Source organism: Peromyscus californicus, unplaced genomic scaffold (assembly GCF_007827085.1).
Source record: "Peromyscus californicus insignis strain IS unplaced genomic scaffold, ASM782708v3 Scaffold_6__1_contigs__length_162567912, whole genome shotgun sequence".
NCBI classification, from domain to species: Eukaryota; Metazoa; Chordata; class Mammalia; order Rodentia; family Cricetidae; genus Peromyscus; species Peromyscus californicus.
In genome coordinates, this window is record NW_026294584.1 from 98698312 (window position 1) to 98715181 (window position 16870).

General features: G+C 43.1%; 2 protein-coding genes across 6 annotated transcripts in view; both read left to right on the forward strand.

Moving 5' to 3' along the window:
* The window catches only part of LOC128098444 (N-acetyltransferase 8), a 32008-nt gene extending 16097 nt beyond the window's left edge, over nucleotides 1-15911 (forward strand). For 3 of the 5 annotated variants that reach the window (XM_052719584.1, XM_052719583.1, XM_052719585.1), the window contains exon 2: nucleotides 14489-15911. In XM_052719584.1, the coding sequence (XP_052575544.1) occupies nucleotides 14565-15248 (684 nt within the window). In that variant the 5' untranslated portion in view covers nucleotides 14489-14564 and the 3' untranslated portion in view covers nucleotides 15249-15911. Of the gene's footprint in view, nucleotides 1-6116; nucleotides 6195-8648; nucleotides 13009-14488 lie in introns of those variants that run through there. The other 2 variants (XM_052719587.1, XM_052719588.1) reach the window with 2 other exon arrangements.
* LOC128098442 (N-acetyltransferase 8-like) overlaps nucleotides 1-16870 on the forward strand; it is a 43148-nt gene that overhangs the window by 16102 nt on the left and 10176 nt on the right. The window lies entirely within an intron of this gene.

Below are 16870 nucleotides of genomic sequence, written 5' to 3' on the forward strand. Positions count from 1 at the left end.
TTGTAATAAAAAAAAGTCTCATTTTATTTGAGACATATGCTGGAGCATTGTTAGTCTTAATTTGTACAGGTATTCCCATGATGGCCATAACTTCTAATAGGTGTATAATCACAGAGTCAGCCTCTACAGAACTCATAGTTCTGCCCATTGAAATCCTGAGTAGGTGTCAATGGTGTGGTATACATACTTTAATTTTCCAAAATCTGCAAAATGAAACACACCCATCTGCCAAATTTTATTTCTTTGTATACCTTTAGGATTGCTTCCTGCAGGTAATGGAGTTTGGTTATAGAAGGAACAAGTAGGACATTATTTTACAATTTCCTTGACTTGTTACCAAGTGATGGAAAAGTCCTTTTACAAACCTTTGCTATTTACATGGTGTTTCTTATGAAATTCTGAAGCTTCTAGCACATTACCTATTAATAATTGACCAATCTCATCATTACTTTGTGCTAGAGACCTGGCAAATCTATATTTAGCTCTGATGTATGTTTTATATATATAGGATGTTCCCTATTTCTGATGATTTTTGTAATTGTATAAATAGTGAAGTTAATTCTGTATTATCAGGAATAAATTCAGCAGTTTCAATATGTAAAACAATTCTCTCTGCATATTGAGAGTCAGTAACTATATTGAGAGGTTCCATGAAGTCCATTAGTACCATAAGAAAGGCATACAGTTCTGCCTTTTGTACAGAATTGTAGGGGCTTTGAACTACTTTACTTAAGTCTCCTGATCTACATCCTATCTTTCCTGATTTGTTTGCACCAGTATAGAATGTGGGGACTTCAGAGATTGTTTTTTTGCCATACAATGTGAGGAAGAATCCATTCAGTTCTTTTTATGAATTCTATTCTCTTGCTTTTGGAATAACAATTGTTAATCTTCCCAAAAAGTTACTGCAGGTACTTTGCCAGTATTTTTTTGTCTTTCCATAAAGAGGAAATTTCCTCATTAGTTAAAGGTATTTTAATTTCTGCTGGGTCTGTTCCTGTCAATTGACAAAGTCTTAATTTTTCTTTTAGAATCAAATCAGAGATCTTTTTTACTTAAGTCTTTAACTTCTGGCTCAGTTTACATGGTAGAAATGTCCATTCTAATATTATATCTTCCCTCTACTCAAAATCCCTATGGGAGAGTGTCTGGAGGGGAGTATGACCAGAATGCATTTAAGTTCTGGATTCACACCATCCACATGTGCCTCACATATTTCTTTTTCTACCAGAGCCAATTCCTTTTCAGTTTCAGCTGATATTCTCTTGGACTGTTTAAATCCTTGTCCCCTTTTAGGGTATTGGCCAAATTTACTAGTCCATCTTTAGGTATTCCGATGATGGTCTGTAAGTTGGAAATGCTTCCTAACAATTTTTGAAAATCATTAGGAGACCACAGTCACTCTCTCCTGAGTTGTATCTTTTGGGGACTAATTTTTTGTAGATCTATCTTATATCTTAGGTAATTCATAGAATTTCCTCTTTGTATTTTTTCTGGAGCAATTTGTAATCCCCAATGAGGCAAAACTTTCTTTAATTCTTCAAACATGCTTTCTAAGGTACTTAACTTTGGATCAGTTAGTAAGATACCATCCATATAATGGTAGATTATAGAATGTGGAAATTTGCACAAATTATTTCCAACATTTTTTGTACAAAATATTGGTACAGGGTAGGGTTATTTAACATTCCCTGTGGGAGGACCTTCCATTGATATCTCTTGACTGGCTGAGAATTACTATAAGTAGGTACTGTGAAGACACATTTTCCTCTATCCTTTTCTTTCTTTTTTTTTTTTTTTTTTTTTTTTTGGTTTTTCGAGACAGGGTTTCTCTGTGTAGCTTTGCGCCTTTCCTGGAACTCGCTTTGGAGACCAGGCTGGCCTCGAACTCACAGAGATCCGCCTGGCTCTGCCTCCCGAGTGCTGGGATTAAAGGTGTGCACCACCACCGCCTGGCTTATCCTTTTCTTATAGAGGTATGGTATTGAAACAGTCTCTTAAGTCAATAGCTCTAATAGGCCATTCTTTAGGTAACAGAGAGGGCAGGGGCATCCCATTCTGTAGGGAGCCCATAGGCTGAATTACTTTATTTATGGCTCTCTGATCTGTCAGCATTCTCCATTTAATAGATTCCTTTTAATAACAAGTACAGGAATTTCCAAGGGCTGGTAGATTCTTCAATGTGTTGACCATTTAACTGCTCCTGAATCAGCTGTTCTAAAACTTGTAGTTTCTCTTGTGTCATAGATCATTGTCTGACCCAGACTGGTTTATTAGCTAGCCATTTCAAAAGTAGGGCTGTTGGTAATTTTGAGAGTTCAATAGAAGTTGTGCTCTGCTTATGTACAGCCTGAATAGTTGGTGACTATTTTTTTTATAGTATCTTATAATATTATTCCCAGAAACATGAATTGGTCTATATTCCACTCCTGAGATTGGAGGAATTTTAATCTGGGTATTCCATTTCTGTAACAGATCTCAGCCCCAAAGATTCATTGCTACATTTGCCACATATGGCTTCAGCCTTCCTCTCTGTCCTTCTGGCCCTATGCATTCAACACATTCTGAAGTTGTTTTCCTTGAGATAGGGTTCCAATCCCTATACTTTGGGCATCTACCTCTTGAAGATGCCAATTTGGATGCCATGATTTTGGTGTCATTATAGTCACATCGGCACCTGTGTCCACCAGTCCTTCTAGGAAATGTTGTTAATTTGCACTCTAAGGTTTGGTCTTTGTTCACTTATGGAAGTCTGCCAAAATATTCATTGTATGGTGGGGTTATTTTTTCTTTTGGAATTTTTGATCCATCTATCAAAGTTGTCCTATCATCCAGTGCAATATTGTTCTTATATTAGGCACTGGGTTATTTAATTGTCCTGGAGAGGAATTTTCTCTATAGTAATTGGAAATGTTTGGACCATGTTTGATCTGAGAGCCTGAGAAATGCCCCCTGAGGTGTTTCCCACTGATAAAGGGTTGCCTTGTATGTCTTTTGTAGATGTGCATTCATTGTTCCAATGTCAGCCTTTGCCACATCTTCTGCATAATCCAGAAGGTTGGGGTCTCCTGTTTGGGTTATTTCTAGAAGCATTGCTTCTAGGAGCACCATGTGTACAATTTCTTCTTATGTGACCTGGTGTACCACAGTTAAAATATTTGGTACTTTGATGCTTCCTTCCACCTTTGAAATTCACCTCTCCTATCCAAGCCTCATTACCATAATTAAGAAACTCAATATCATTTGTATGTTGAATCCATTCTTCTAAAGGTTCTGACCTGACCTTTAACGATATAAGTATTCTTTTGCATTCTGTGTTATCATTATCAAAAGCCAAAGATTAAGTTAATACTTGTCTTAATTCTTGGTTTGATAGTATTTTGTTTATAGCCTTGGTCAGTCTTTATAAAAAAAAAATCAGTTAATGGTTTTTTTGACCCATGGAAAACCTTTATGCATAGCTCAATTGGTTTCCTTGTTCTGGAATTTTCCCCCAAGTATTGAAAGCTGCTATACAACATAGGGATAATATATGACCATCAAAGGTACCTTGTACATTTATATCAGCAAAACAGCCCTCACCAAGAATTTGATCTTGGGAGATCTCAAAACCTCTAATTTTACCTTGCTGCTCAAGGGCTTTAGTTTCTTCTCTCAACCAGCTTTTCCATTGTAATTGCTGGCTATATTCTAACACAGCTGAGATTAACTGATTCCAGTCATCTGGTATAATTCTATTTCTACAAGACCATGTATTTAACATCTTTTTCACATATATTGAATGTATACAACATGTAACTACAGCATCCTTAACGTGTTTTAAATCCCTCATATAAATAGGTTTTCAGATATATTCTATTATTCTTCAGCATGTGTATCAACTGCTGGCTTTTTAAGGATGGTGACAGGATAAGCCATTTCATAAGCATTACCAGGTGATGTTATTACTTGTGTGGCTTTGCCCTTCTGCCTATTAATTTCTTTTTTCTTTTCTTTTCTTTTTTTTTTTTTTGGTTTTTTAATACAGGGTTTCTCTGTGTAGCTTTGCACCTTTCCTGGAACTCACTCTATAGACCAGGCTGGCCTCAAACTCACAGAGATCCACCAGTCTCTGCCTCCCAAGTGCTGGGATTAAAGGCATGCGCCACCACCGCCCGGCTGAGTTTCTTTATTATCCTTACTCAGAGAATCCTCCAGAGCTTGAAATTGATTAACTACCACCTGTTGGAGCATTTGAACCTCCTCTGTTGTAAAGGAGTCTAGAGATTTCATGGAATCATACATTTTTTTTAAAATTTTCATCTAAAACATATGATTCCAAAGACTTCATTCTATCAATGAGCAATGATCTTTCCTCCTTAGAAATTATCTGAATGGCATTAAGATTGCTCTGAAGGGTTATTGTTTTATTCATTAAGTATTTGTATTTATTATCAATAGAATGAAATATGGCCATCCAGTTATTATTAGCAGACTGAAGTTCTTGTGGTGAATTAAGAGATTCCAAAGACAGAGTCTGTCTTTTTAAGTCCTCATTACCACTCTACAATGTCTGAAGTTCTTGTGGTAAATTAGCACTTTCCATAGAAAGAGTCTTTCCATTTAAGTCCTCATTACCACTCTGCAAAGCCTGTAATCTGTCCCATTAATGTCCCATTTTTGCTGTTGTTATTATTAAGACAATTTTTCAATGATATGAGATCAATCACTATGCTAATTGCTGGTATGGCCAACATTGTATATGTGCCAGGAAGGTCGTATATGTCCTGTAAAATTTCATTCATAATATAAACAAAGAACTTAAGTTCCTGAGTGGTAATAGTCTGACATTTTTTGAGAAATAGTCAAAATTTGTAAAGAAAAACTTTATTCATTTGTTTATCTATTAATCAGTTTAAGGTGTAAAATTATAGATAATTTTTCCTCAGATGAAATCCTTGGGAGTTGTTCCTAACACTCCTAGGTGTTGCAGATGTTCCAGGTCTCGCGATGGTCTTAAGATGTAGTAGCGATGTTTGGCCAGCAGGTGTCGCAGGTGTAGAGTACAAGGCAGGTCTGGTGTGAGCTGACTCAGCTTCCTGAATAAGCTCTGTGAATCAAACACTAACCCAGGCAACCCCTGCCTGTGAGTACTGGGCAGAGCTGCTGGCATCACAACAAATGAAGCAATACACCGAACAATGGCGGCAGCTGTGCATGGAATGGCGATGGCAGCAGCGGCAGTGGTGGCAGGGGAGCCAGGCTGCCGAGCAGGCACACTCTCGAGGGTGGTGGCCCCAGTTGTCCCAGAATTGGCAGCAGCTACACCAAACCGTTTTAAAAGTAAAGGAACACCCTGCTGGTAGTCTCTAACCAGGCTGGGGGCTGTGACCCAATCTGGCCACTACAAGTACAGAACTAGAAAGGCACCTAGCGGGGGTACCTTTCTCTCAGACATGGCGCTCTATCCACCGCAGAATACGCATACTTCTGGTAGTGGTTGCAAGAACCACTGCCATGTGAGCGGCCTTGCCTGGGCTTGATCTGCCTGGCTTGCAGGCCCTATAGCCCAAGGTCATGAGTAGACAAAATGCCACTATAGACAGGTGACATATGTGCTGATCCCTCTCCATGGGAACAGTTCTGAGGCTGGATGAAACATGATAAATCTTGTTGGCTACAGAGTCCTTATAACTTATTATTATATGCCATTCTTCATATGGCATGGACAGAGATTTGGTTATACAGTCCTAATAGACTTATAAAGTTAACAGATGCTTTTTACCACCTCAAACATAGAACAAAAAATCATCTATAGTTGACTTGTGCACACCACACATTCCATACTTGTGTTAATACATATATTAAGTTACCTTTAAAAGTTTGTGTGTTTTCAGAAGAAAGGACCAGACATCAATAAAGACAAGTATCCCAGGTGATCCAGCCTCTCAGATTGCCTTTGTTGCAGTTTTCTTGAAATTCTGCATTCAGAACTACTTCAAAGTTGCTAGCTGAGATGGTCCAGCCTTACACACTACTCCAGGCAGGACTTGAGAAAAGCCCTGCACTTTCCCATTACACAGAGCCTGGAAACAGCTAGTTTTCCCAATACTTGACCATTATCCCAGTTTTCTCAGGGTTCCTTAAAGATGCCATCACCTCCAGACAACAGGAAGCAGTCTAGAGAACATATGCCCACAATCGCAAGAAGTGGGGTATGTAATTTTTGGTCATTTGGAGGGTTATGGATGTTTGTCATTGATTAGGAGGCTTGGTTATAAATTATTGTTGGTCATGGTCAGGAAAAATGCTGCCCAAAGGAGATTAGATTCAGGGATCTCTTTCTGAAGGGAAAAGGGGGGATATAATAGAGAAACGATGGGATAAAAGGGTGAATTGTTGAATCTCCTTTACAACAAGCACTAGTCTCAAATATTTGCATTCATATGGATTTTTTATATTGATACAAACTTGAGGTTATTTTTGTTATACTGTATATATTTTTCTAGTCTTGTTTAAGGCATTGTACCTATACAGCTCATTTAAAAAATGTGAGGTAAAGTTTTAGTCCATGAAAGCTATTTAGGATAATAAGAAAAGACAGGTTAGTAGTTAGTCATCAATAACAATCAAACTTATAGTCACATTGGGTATGTTTTCAATGTCAAACAGAGATATAGTTTAAATAGATAGATGGTCTTCAAGCACTTCAAAGACTACAGATTATGGCATTTAAAATGTTTTAGTAACATAAGGTTTTTCATGAGAGTGAGACACATCTGCTTCTGGCAGCACCAATTTACTACAAAGAAGGATGATGGGCATCACAAAACCTCCATATGGAGTTGGTTTTCAATGTTGCTAAGATAGATACTGGGCAAGGAAATTCCCTTGCCTCAACTGCCAATAGTATGCTGTCCAAACTGGACAAACAGGACACAAAAGAAAGTGACTGCCAAGACAAGGTAGGACAGTCCTTCAAGATTCCTGCTTCACAGAAAAGTCTGTCAGATGCTCTAGGTCTGTAGGCTGAAGATGGATGCCCCAATATTGCAGAGGAAACTTGGGTGACTATTGAGGCAGCAAGCTGTCTTTGTCATTGCTATAGTTTTGGAAGTTGTTTGCTCTACAGTTCCTGTTTATTCAGGCAATATTATATCCTTCTCAGGTCTTTGATGAAGTTAAACTAGATATTTATATTTTTATAGTTTTGCTTGTTACCAAATTCATAAAAGGTGGGTGGTGGTTTCTCACTTCTTTAAACTAAGTACTCAGGAAGCAGAGGCAGGCAAATCTCTGGATTTGACGCCAGCCTGGTCTACAGAGTGAGTTCCAGAATGGCCAGGGCTACACAGAGAAACCCTGTCTCTAAACACCCCTCCCCAAAAGAAATAAATAAACTAACCAAACTAAATTTAAAAAGAAACTTACATAAGAGGTGTAAAGTCTATAAGGTTGAGAAACATAGAAGCTTAAATTGCTTATCTAAGGAGATGTCTTAAGGTCTAAAAAGATATTAGGATAGTAATACAAGTTATGATAAAAATGGTTTAGGTATAAAACTTTGGACTCATCAAGGTAAGATACATAATTCCTCTAAATTTTAGAAATAAAACTTTTTCTTTTTATTTAGACAAAAATGGGGAAATGTTGTGGGATATTTTTACACTGTGTGAAAATGTATTGCTATGATTGGTGTAATAAAAAGCTGAGTGGCCAATAGCTAGGCAGGAGGTATAGGAAGGATTTCTGAGGAGAGAAAGAAGAGGAGGAGGAATCTAGGTGCACAGGAGATGCCAAGAGACATGGAAGAAGCAGAATGGGTGGTCCATGACAGAACATAGATTAATAGGAATGGGTTGATTTAAATTGTAAGAACTAGTTAAAAACAAGCCTAAGCTAAGGCCAAGCTTTCATTAATAACAATAAGTCTCCATGTCATTATTTGGAAGCTGGCTGGTGGGACAGAAAAAGATTCATTACAGTCAAGTATATCTTTTCTGGAATGCTGATAATAAGATTATTGGTAACAACAAACCTCCTGCAGCCTGCATAGCAGTTTGGCTCTGGAAATGAAATCTAAAAGGGGGGTTAGGGTTAGGTGGGAAAACCAGACTAAGGACACTGCAAAGAAGAAGAGCAGAGTCAGAGGAGTTGCCAACAAGACACAGAAAGGAAACAGGAGGTGCAAGATGAAAGAGAAGTAATGCCATGTGGCAGAATGTAGATTAACATAAATGGGTTAATTTAAGTTGTAAGAGCTAGTTAGTAATAAGCCTGAGGTATCAGATGAGCATTTATAATTGATAATAAGTGGCTGGTAGAATATAGCTGATTGTGGTCTCCACAAAACTCATTACAAATGACACCCAAAGTGGGGCATGGAAATCCACTTAGGGCATAGCAAAACACTCAAACACATAAAAAATAATCTAAGGATTTGTTTAAAGTTTTATTTATTTATTTATTTTGTATACATTGTTCTACCTGCATGTTTGCCTACAGGCAAGAACACACCAGATCTCATTACATGTGGTTGTGAGCCACCATGTGGTTGCTGGGAATTGAACTCAGGACCTCTGGAAGAGCAGCCAGTGTCTTTAACTGCTGATCTATCTCTCCAGCCCTAAGGATGTTTTTTTTTTTTTTTTTTTAAAGACAGACTATTGTCATTGCTATTTGGTTGCGTGCTAAAAGTAGATGGTAAGCCACTGCTGCTTGGTATACTGCATGCTTTTGTTACAACACATGGGGAAATCAGTCTGGGACTAAGTTGTAAAGACCAGCCTGGTCTACAGAGCAAATTTCGGGACAGCCAAGCTGAGGCAGTGAAGGAAACCATGGAAAACAGAAATTTTGTGAAGATGTAATTGAACAAGAGGGTCATGTTCTAGCTCCAGCAAGCAGCAGAACTTGGCATATTTGACCATGTGGTTTTGGCTTTATAGTCAAGGACAGAAGAAAGGGGTTATGGAATTTCCCTCTGCAGCTAAGGAAGGTGTCTAAATCTACATATTCCTTTCCAGAAAAATCAAAACTGAGAAAGTGAAATTCTGAGATAGCTTTAGCTACTGTCACATTATACAGCTGTCATGAACTCAGGTTCCAGTTGGGTCTAAGGCTGTCTAGCAGACATATATAACTGCATTGTAAGCACCTACATTCTGATGGCACCACACCCACCCCAAGACACTTGGCATTGCCATAATGAGGAAAGAAAAGAAAAACACCGTACAAAGAGGGGGACAGATATGGTGTGTGAATTCTGAGAAAGTCTCTCCCCATCCCCAGAGAAAACATGGATTTCCATCTCTTCACTAATCTATCCCTCCCCTTCAATTTTATTTTATACTCTCAACTGCAGCTTCCCAAAGGGTGGAGAAGTACATTTGGGAATTTATCTCCCAGTTCTGCTCTTGGCCAAGAATGAAAGTCACCATTGATTCCCAATCAACACTCAGCCTTCTTGTTGGTTCCACAATTTCAAGGTGGAAAAAGAATGAATTTTTGAATCAGAACCAGCAAACAAATCAAATAGGTTCAGCCTTTTAGTCTCATAGCCCTAGAAGATTCAACAAAGCAAATGAACCCAGAAATTTGGCACAGACAAACCAGCAACTTCACTAGACATGTGGAATCTGACTAGAGTTATGTGGGTACTTCACAACCTGAAACTATGAACTGTGAACTTCCCGACTCAGCGGGGCTGAGGGGACTCTACTCCCAGCAGTAAGAAAGCAGGACCTTGCACTCTCTCTGCTATGCTTGGATACTCCAAACTCCCCAACGGTTGTAACATTTGGGGCCTCTGTTCTCCCCAATGCACACCTGACTTCAACTCTAGATCATTAGAAATCAGGCCAGAAAGAATTTATCAGCTCCCAGGAGGCAGGGAAGCCTGTCCAGCCAGCTTTTTCCAGATGGATTCTGTCCCAATCCTGGATGGAGTTTATCTGGAGCCTTCCACTCTAGAAACTGAGACCAAGGGCCAGCCTGAAAGGACCGAGGCAGGACAGGCACTAAAGCCCATCCTCAGCCCACATCACTGTGAATGTTCTCTCTTCTCCTCCACCGACCTGTGCACAAAGACACAGGTGCGTCAATAATTTCCAGGAACGTTGTGCAAGTTGTCTCAGTCAACCCAAGACTCACTGCAGTCAGTTCCTCACCAGATGAATGAGTCAGCACAGAAGCTGGTTGGTTGCGTAGGAGAGATGTGTGCCCCAAACTAATAGTAATACTCTCCAGACCCAACACTTCTTGCCCAAAGATCACGATAATCTTGTACTGCTCTGCCCAGTTCACTGTGGGAGTGGAGCTGTTCTGGATGCTGATCCTTGATCCCTCTCAATTTCCATCTTTGTTGCCAGGAAAGGTTGTGTAAGAATGTTCTGTAACCCTCCTCCTTTATTTCCACCAGCCATTGGAAAGGGGGCACTGTGTGCTGTAACACACATACACCATTCCAATGCCCTGTGCGTCCCCACTGAACCTGACGTGTATTTGGAGAATCAGCCTCTGCTTGTCCTTCTAACACCATGAAGGAGAGGGAGGGGCCTCCTAGTTTAGACCTCCCCCAGCTTCCTGCTGTGGACACTGCTGTCAGTTTGAACATGGAACAGGATGGTCACGTGGTAAGAGAGAGGAAGGGGCCTGAGGAAGGGAATCTAGGGCTCATGGGTGGGATGTTTAGTGCAGGCAAGAAGGAGAGACAGAGGTCTCGGTTGCCTCTAGCTCCAGGCCCTGTCAGAGCATCACAGTCTATCAGGAAGTTAACTGTGGAAGTCAAGATAAGATTGGACTCCTGTTAACTGTCCATCCCATAATCAGCTGAACAGGATAGGTAGGGGGCAGGTTCCTCAACACCCAAACTTTAGATCTTTATCATCCTTGCATACTTTAAAAAATATGTTATTGCCGGATGGTGGTGGCGCACTCGGGAGGCAGAGCCAGGTGGTTCTCTGTGAGTTCAAGCCCAGCCTGGAGCAAGATCCAGGACAGGCACCAAAACTACACAGAGAAACCCTGTCTTGAAAAACAAACAAACAAAAAAAAAAACATTATTTTTATGTGTCTGGGTGCTTTGCCTGTGTGTGTGTCTCTATACCATGTGAATACGTGTGCACAGAGACAAGAGGAGCCAGCACTCTTAACCACTGAGCCATTTTTCAGCCCCACACCTACTTTGATACAGTGTATTTCTCCATTGTAGTACTCTCAGGACTTCTGGACACCCTCATGCTAGCTAGAGCCCATCCGGGAGTCAGCCCCTCACTCCTGTGTACTCAGAGGTCCTCATCCCTATCTGGGTGTTTGTATCCCTTGATGCATCATATTCTCTCCTTCTTTGGGGTTCCAGTATATTCACCTCATGGTGGCCTTACATCTACATCTCTGTGTAGGTTTCTGGTGTTCCCTGTGGTCCTTTATATCTTGGGGTGCTTATGTTATTGGACAAGTGGTGATCTACACTCTGTAAAGGTACGAACAACCTTGAATTATGATGGTAGGTCTCTTGGGACCTTGGTGGGTCCACCCCTTCTCCATTAGACTGTTTTTGTCCTTGCCCTCCCTGAGGAGCTCCATCCATATGGAGCATGCACACTCTTGCCACCATAAACTTCTCTGCCTACGAGTCACCAGGAATGCTATCGCCAGAGGCCATCAACATCTTTGGAGTACCAGCTACCTGGGATCACAATGGGTTGAATCTCCATCAACCTGGTGTCCCTAGGATTGAACCTTTTTAAGATGACGAGGGTGCCAGGAGGTGATAGCACACGCCTTTAATCCCAGCACTCAGGAGGCAGAGCCAGGTAGATTTCTGTGAGTTCCAGGACAGCCTGGTCTACAGAGCGAGATCCAGAATGGGCACCAAAACTACATAGAGAAACCCTGTCTCGAAAAACAAAACAAAACAAAACAAACAAACAAACAAACAAACAAACAAAAACCCAAAACAAAACAAAAAACGACAAAGAGCTGGCCCTTAATGGCAAATACATACTGCCTGTCCTCAGAAAATACAAGTGAACTTGAACATCACTGACCCTGGGATGCTGAGTCAGAGGGAAGCTGTGTCAGCAGAGCATTGGTGGAAGGGAGTTCACCCTCACTCAGAACAGCAGGAAAGTGCATAGTCCAACCCACTTTCAAGTCAGCTGGGCAGCAGACTGCTGGGTGCTGAGAACCCCAGTGAATGAGGTTCACATGGAGACACAGGGGTAGGGAAAGCCCAGGAGCTCCCGCCCTGTAACTTGACCTGCTTTTCTGGCTGTTTTTTTTTCCTCTAGTGAGTTTAAATTTCCTTTAAGACAAAACAAAAGTTCATCAAATGTGATGGTTTGAAAGAAATGGTCCCCAGTTGGTGGAACTTTTTTTAATTCTCACATTAAACATCTGAAACTATTAACCTGTACACCATCTCTACCCAGTCCACATTTTAAACTATGCTGTGTGTGTGCTGTCAGGGGTGGGGATGGTGTGTAATGCTCCAACTCTGAACAACCCCTAGAGTTCATGCAGATACCCTTTGTCTAGGTCTGCCATTGGCTGGGCCTTAAAACCATGGGTGACTGAGTGAGGGCCTGTTAGTGAGAAAGGAGGCAGAAAGTCAGTGAGGAGCACCAAGGAGCAGGCATAGGTTGGAGGGAGACACTCAGTAATGGTGCTCTCGTTCCTGAGCCAATAGACCTGGATTCTTGCTTGTGACTAGTGAGGTCAAAATGAGTGGTTCAGTTTCCAGTTTCCTCCTAGCAGGTGATACAGAGACCAAGGTGAGCATTAGCGAGTGCCAAGTGTGGCAGGATGAAGGCTGTGGGCTGAAAGGGACAAGGAGATGAGTGGCAGCCTCCCATGGGGGTGAGGAACCCTGAGCCACCCTAGATTCCCTCTCCCCTTCCAGGTTAATTCTGTGGGGATCACAAAATTGGCTGGACTTTGGCTCCCTGCCTGACCACAACCCAGCGTCCTCACTTAGGGTTTATGATTATCAAACATCCGGGTGCCAACAATGAGACCTCTCCCCAAGTAAGCAAGCCCAGGGTGAGTTACACTGTCCCAGGTGTGTCTCAGGCTTGAGAGAGGACCAAGTATCCCAGGTGAGAGATGGTATAACAAGAAGAAAAAGGGAAGAGAGGTGGTGAGAGGACCAGGCAGACGCCATGACAGGCTGTCAGTCTTCTCTCAGGATCAGGCCTCAATTTCAGTTTCCTGAGACTCAAGCAAGCAGTTTCTGGGAGGGCCATGAACAAAAGACATAGTCCTTGCAGTAGCTCCCTTTCTGCACGTACTCTGACCGCTCAAGGATCAGCCAGTTGTTTACTGTCTGGGACGCCTCACCAACTTAGAGCTACGTGCATGGGTCAATGTGAACGTGTGAAGCCAGCCAGCCCCCATGACAGCTCAAGGACAAATCCTGGGAATTGTCCAGGCCTACCAAAAAATAATAACTGTAACCCCCAACCAGTAAATTCAAAGGTTACATATCCCCACCCAATCATGATGCAAAGGCTTGTACCACCCTGCTTGTGGTTTTCCCCTTTAAAAACCCCTCACCCTGAGAGCTCAGGGCCGTCCTCCTCCACCTTCTGCGTTGAGTGTTGGACACGGACCAAACCCAGACTTGCTTGTTATTAATAAACCCCTTTGTGTTTTACATTGAATATGTGGTGGTCTTGCTTGGGGGTCTCACGACATGGCCACAACAATGGCAGCCTTCCACAAGGGTAAGGAGCATCCCAGGACTTGCTTCTTCTCTATGCTAATCCTCTGGGGATCCCAAAGTGAATGGACAGGGCTCTCTCCTCTGTTCTATTCCAGCTCTTGGCCTCTGGTTTATGATTATCCAGGAGCCAGCCAGCTGGGCACCAGCCCAGCTCTGTTCCCCAGATATGAGACAGGCCCTGGCAGGTTCCAGATGCCAGCCTAGAAGCTCAGCTGTGGTAGCACATGAGAGGGCAGATAGACAAGGTTGGTGTCTCTCTGGGTCTAGAGTCTCACAGCCTTCCTGGGTGTTCAAGGGTAGCATGCTTTGGGGCTTCACCTTTGCTTCTTAGTAGATTAAATCTTTCTAACTAGGGGACTATTTGCGGAAACTTGCCATTGGGAACACAGGATTCGGACATTTACAAATCCTGGAGAGGAAACACAGCTGGGGGATAGGAAAGCCTGTGTCTGGGTAAGGAGAGAGGTGGAAACGGGACATGCCTGTGCTCTATCAATCTTGCTCTACTAAATCCTCAAAATTACCCCGGAAACCAGGTGTTTCTTCACGCTGATCTGTAGGTGAACACACACAGGCTCAGAGATGTGGACATGCCTCGCCTCACAGGACTAGCAGGGTGGAGGCAGGGGTATAAAGTTCTGGAAACCAACACTGTCTCCTAGGGTTGTTGTTCTGCTCCCTCCTGGGTGACAGTGGAAATGTGCACCTGTGTGTTTGGAGGCTGGGAGCTAGGTGGTAAGTGGGGGTTTAGGAAACTCATTTGGTTTTCTCTGGCTCTTTTAGGGCTATAAGGAAGCAACTCAAGCAGATTGGAATGTGTCTCCTGGATGCTGAGATTTGAGATCCAGAAGTCTCCCCCATGGCTCCTTATCACATTCGCCAGTACCAGGAGAGGGACCGCAAAAGGGTCTTGGAATTGTTCTCTAGGGGCATGGAGGAGCATGCCCCTGCCACCTTCCGCCACCTGCTGAAACTGCCCCGAACCCTCCTGCTCTTAATTGGGGTGCCTCTTGCCACAGTCCTGGTGTCTGGCTCCTGGCTCCTGGCTGTTGTATGCATTGTCTTTCTGCTTGTCTTCTTGCGGTTCCTTGCTGGCCAGCCCTGGAAGAATTATGTGTCCATGTGTTTGCACACAGACATGGCTGACATCACTAAGTCCTACCTGAGTGTGCCTGGCTCAGGTTTCTGGGTGGCTGAGTCTGGGGGACAGGTAGTGGGGACAGTGGCTGCTCAGCCGGTCAAGGCTCCCCCATCAGGGAGGAAGCAGCTGCAGCTCTTTCGCCTGTCTGTGTCCTCACAGCATCGAGGACAGGGGATGGCGAGAGCCCTGGTCAGAACTGTCCTCCAGTTTGCACGGGACCAGGGCTACAATGACGTTGTCCTTGCGACTGGCCTTTTGCAGCAAGGTGCTGTGAGCCTCTATTACAGCATGGGTTTCCAGAAGACAGGTGAATCCTTCATGGACATCCTCACATGGCTTGTGGATGTCTCTCTAATTCACTTCATATACCCACTCCCTTCTGCTCAGGAACATGAACTGTGATCTTCTTCCTCTGTGTGTCTGTCAGCCTCCAGCTCACTGTGCTGTGGAAAAAGTAACCCTGATATTGTAGTGGACAAATCATAAAATTGCCTTTGTCATTTTCGTTGTATTCCTGTCTGCCTGATGGGAGGTAAAGAACTAGGGCAGTGAAGTCCTCTGTTTCTTGTGAAGTAATTTCCTAAAGAGAGGGGCAGTGGCCAGTGATGCGGTGGGGTCGTTTACACAGCCTGACTAGCATGTGTAGTCCCCACTGGCCCAGGCTAGCCTCAGTCTATGGACCAGCGTGAGTCTCTGCAGGTCATGTGTGGAGTGTGTTTGTGGGCTCAGAAAGAGGAAGTGGGACTGGAGAGTAATTTCACTCCCACCACTTCTTGCCACTGAGGCTGGGCCCATCATGCATCCAAGGCCTGGGGGCTCAAGAAACGTAGGTGCTGACAGAATGGTAAATGGCGTTGCAGATGGCGGCACGGTGCTGGCTGTGCAGGCCTTTAATCTAACCAGGAATTTTTATGTGTAACAAGCATGCCGATATTCATAACAGTTCTCCCTTAAGGAGCCCAGGTAGCCCTTCCTACCACTGTAAATGCCTACTACTTCAACTTCGCTTCACTCTATTTCCCATGTCCCACAATAAAAATATTCAGTGTCTGTAGTAGAATATTATTTTAAGGTGTGTTACTTTTGTTTATGTTGCATTTGTTTAACTCTGTGGAGCTGTGTTACTGTGCCTGTCTAGAACACCTGATGGGCTGATAAAGAGCCGAATGGCCAATAGCAAGGCAGGAGAAAGGATAGGCGGGGCTGGCGGGCAGAGAGATCTGGCAGAAGGGGGAGAGCTAGAAGCCAGAGAAGGAGGAAGATTCCAGGGGCCAGCCACCCAGCTACACAACCAGCAATGGAGTAAGATTTACAGAAGACAACAGGAAAAGCCCAGCGGCAAAAGGTAGACGGGGTAAGTTAAGGAAAGCTGGCAAGAAACTAAACCAAGCTAAGGCCGGATATTCATAATTAAGTATAAGCCTTATACTTGCCAGCCTACTTGGGAGCTGTGTGGCGGCCCGCCTCCCCCCAAAAGAGTAAAAAACCTCCCACAACAAGTATCTTCAGCAACAGTAGTTTGCCGTTTAGTTTTGGCATGCAGCCAACAGCAGCGGCCACACAGTATTGTGTGGGTCACAGGTGCTTCCCTGGCACCCATAAGAAAGCAAACCATGGCCGGGCGGTGGTGGCGCACGCCTTTAATCCCAGCACTCGGGAGGCAGAGGCAGGCGGATCTCTGTGAGTTCGAGGCCAGCCTGGTCTCCAAAGCGAGTTCCAGGAAAGGCGCAAAGCTACACAGAGAAACCCCGTCTCGAAAAACCAAAAAAAAAAAAAAAAAAAAAAAAAAAAAAAAAAAAGAAAGCAAACCACGTCTCACAATGGTGCTTTGATCCGACAGCCTTATCACTCCTGGGAGTCATGTTTTCTGCCCACATAGGTATCTTCATTCAAATTATTATTTTTTTGAGATAGGATCTCACTTTGTAGTCCAGACTGGCCTAGAATTCACTATACATACCAAGCTGACTCAGACTTGCAGTGGTCCTCCTGCCTCTGCCTCTAGGTTCTGGGATATTAGACAT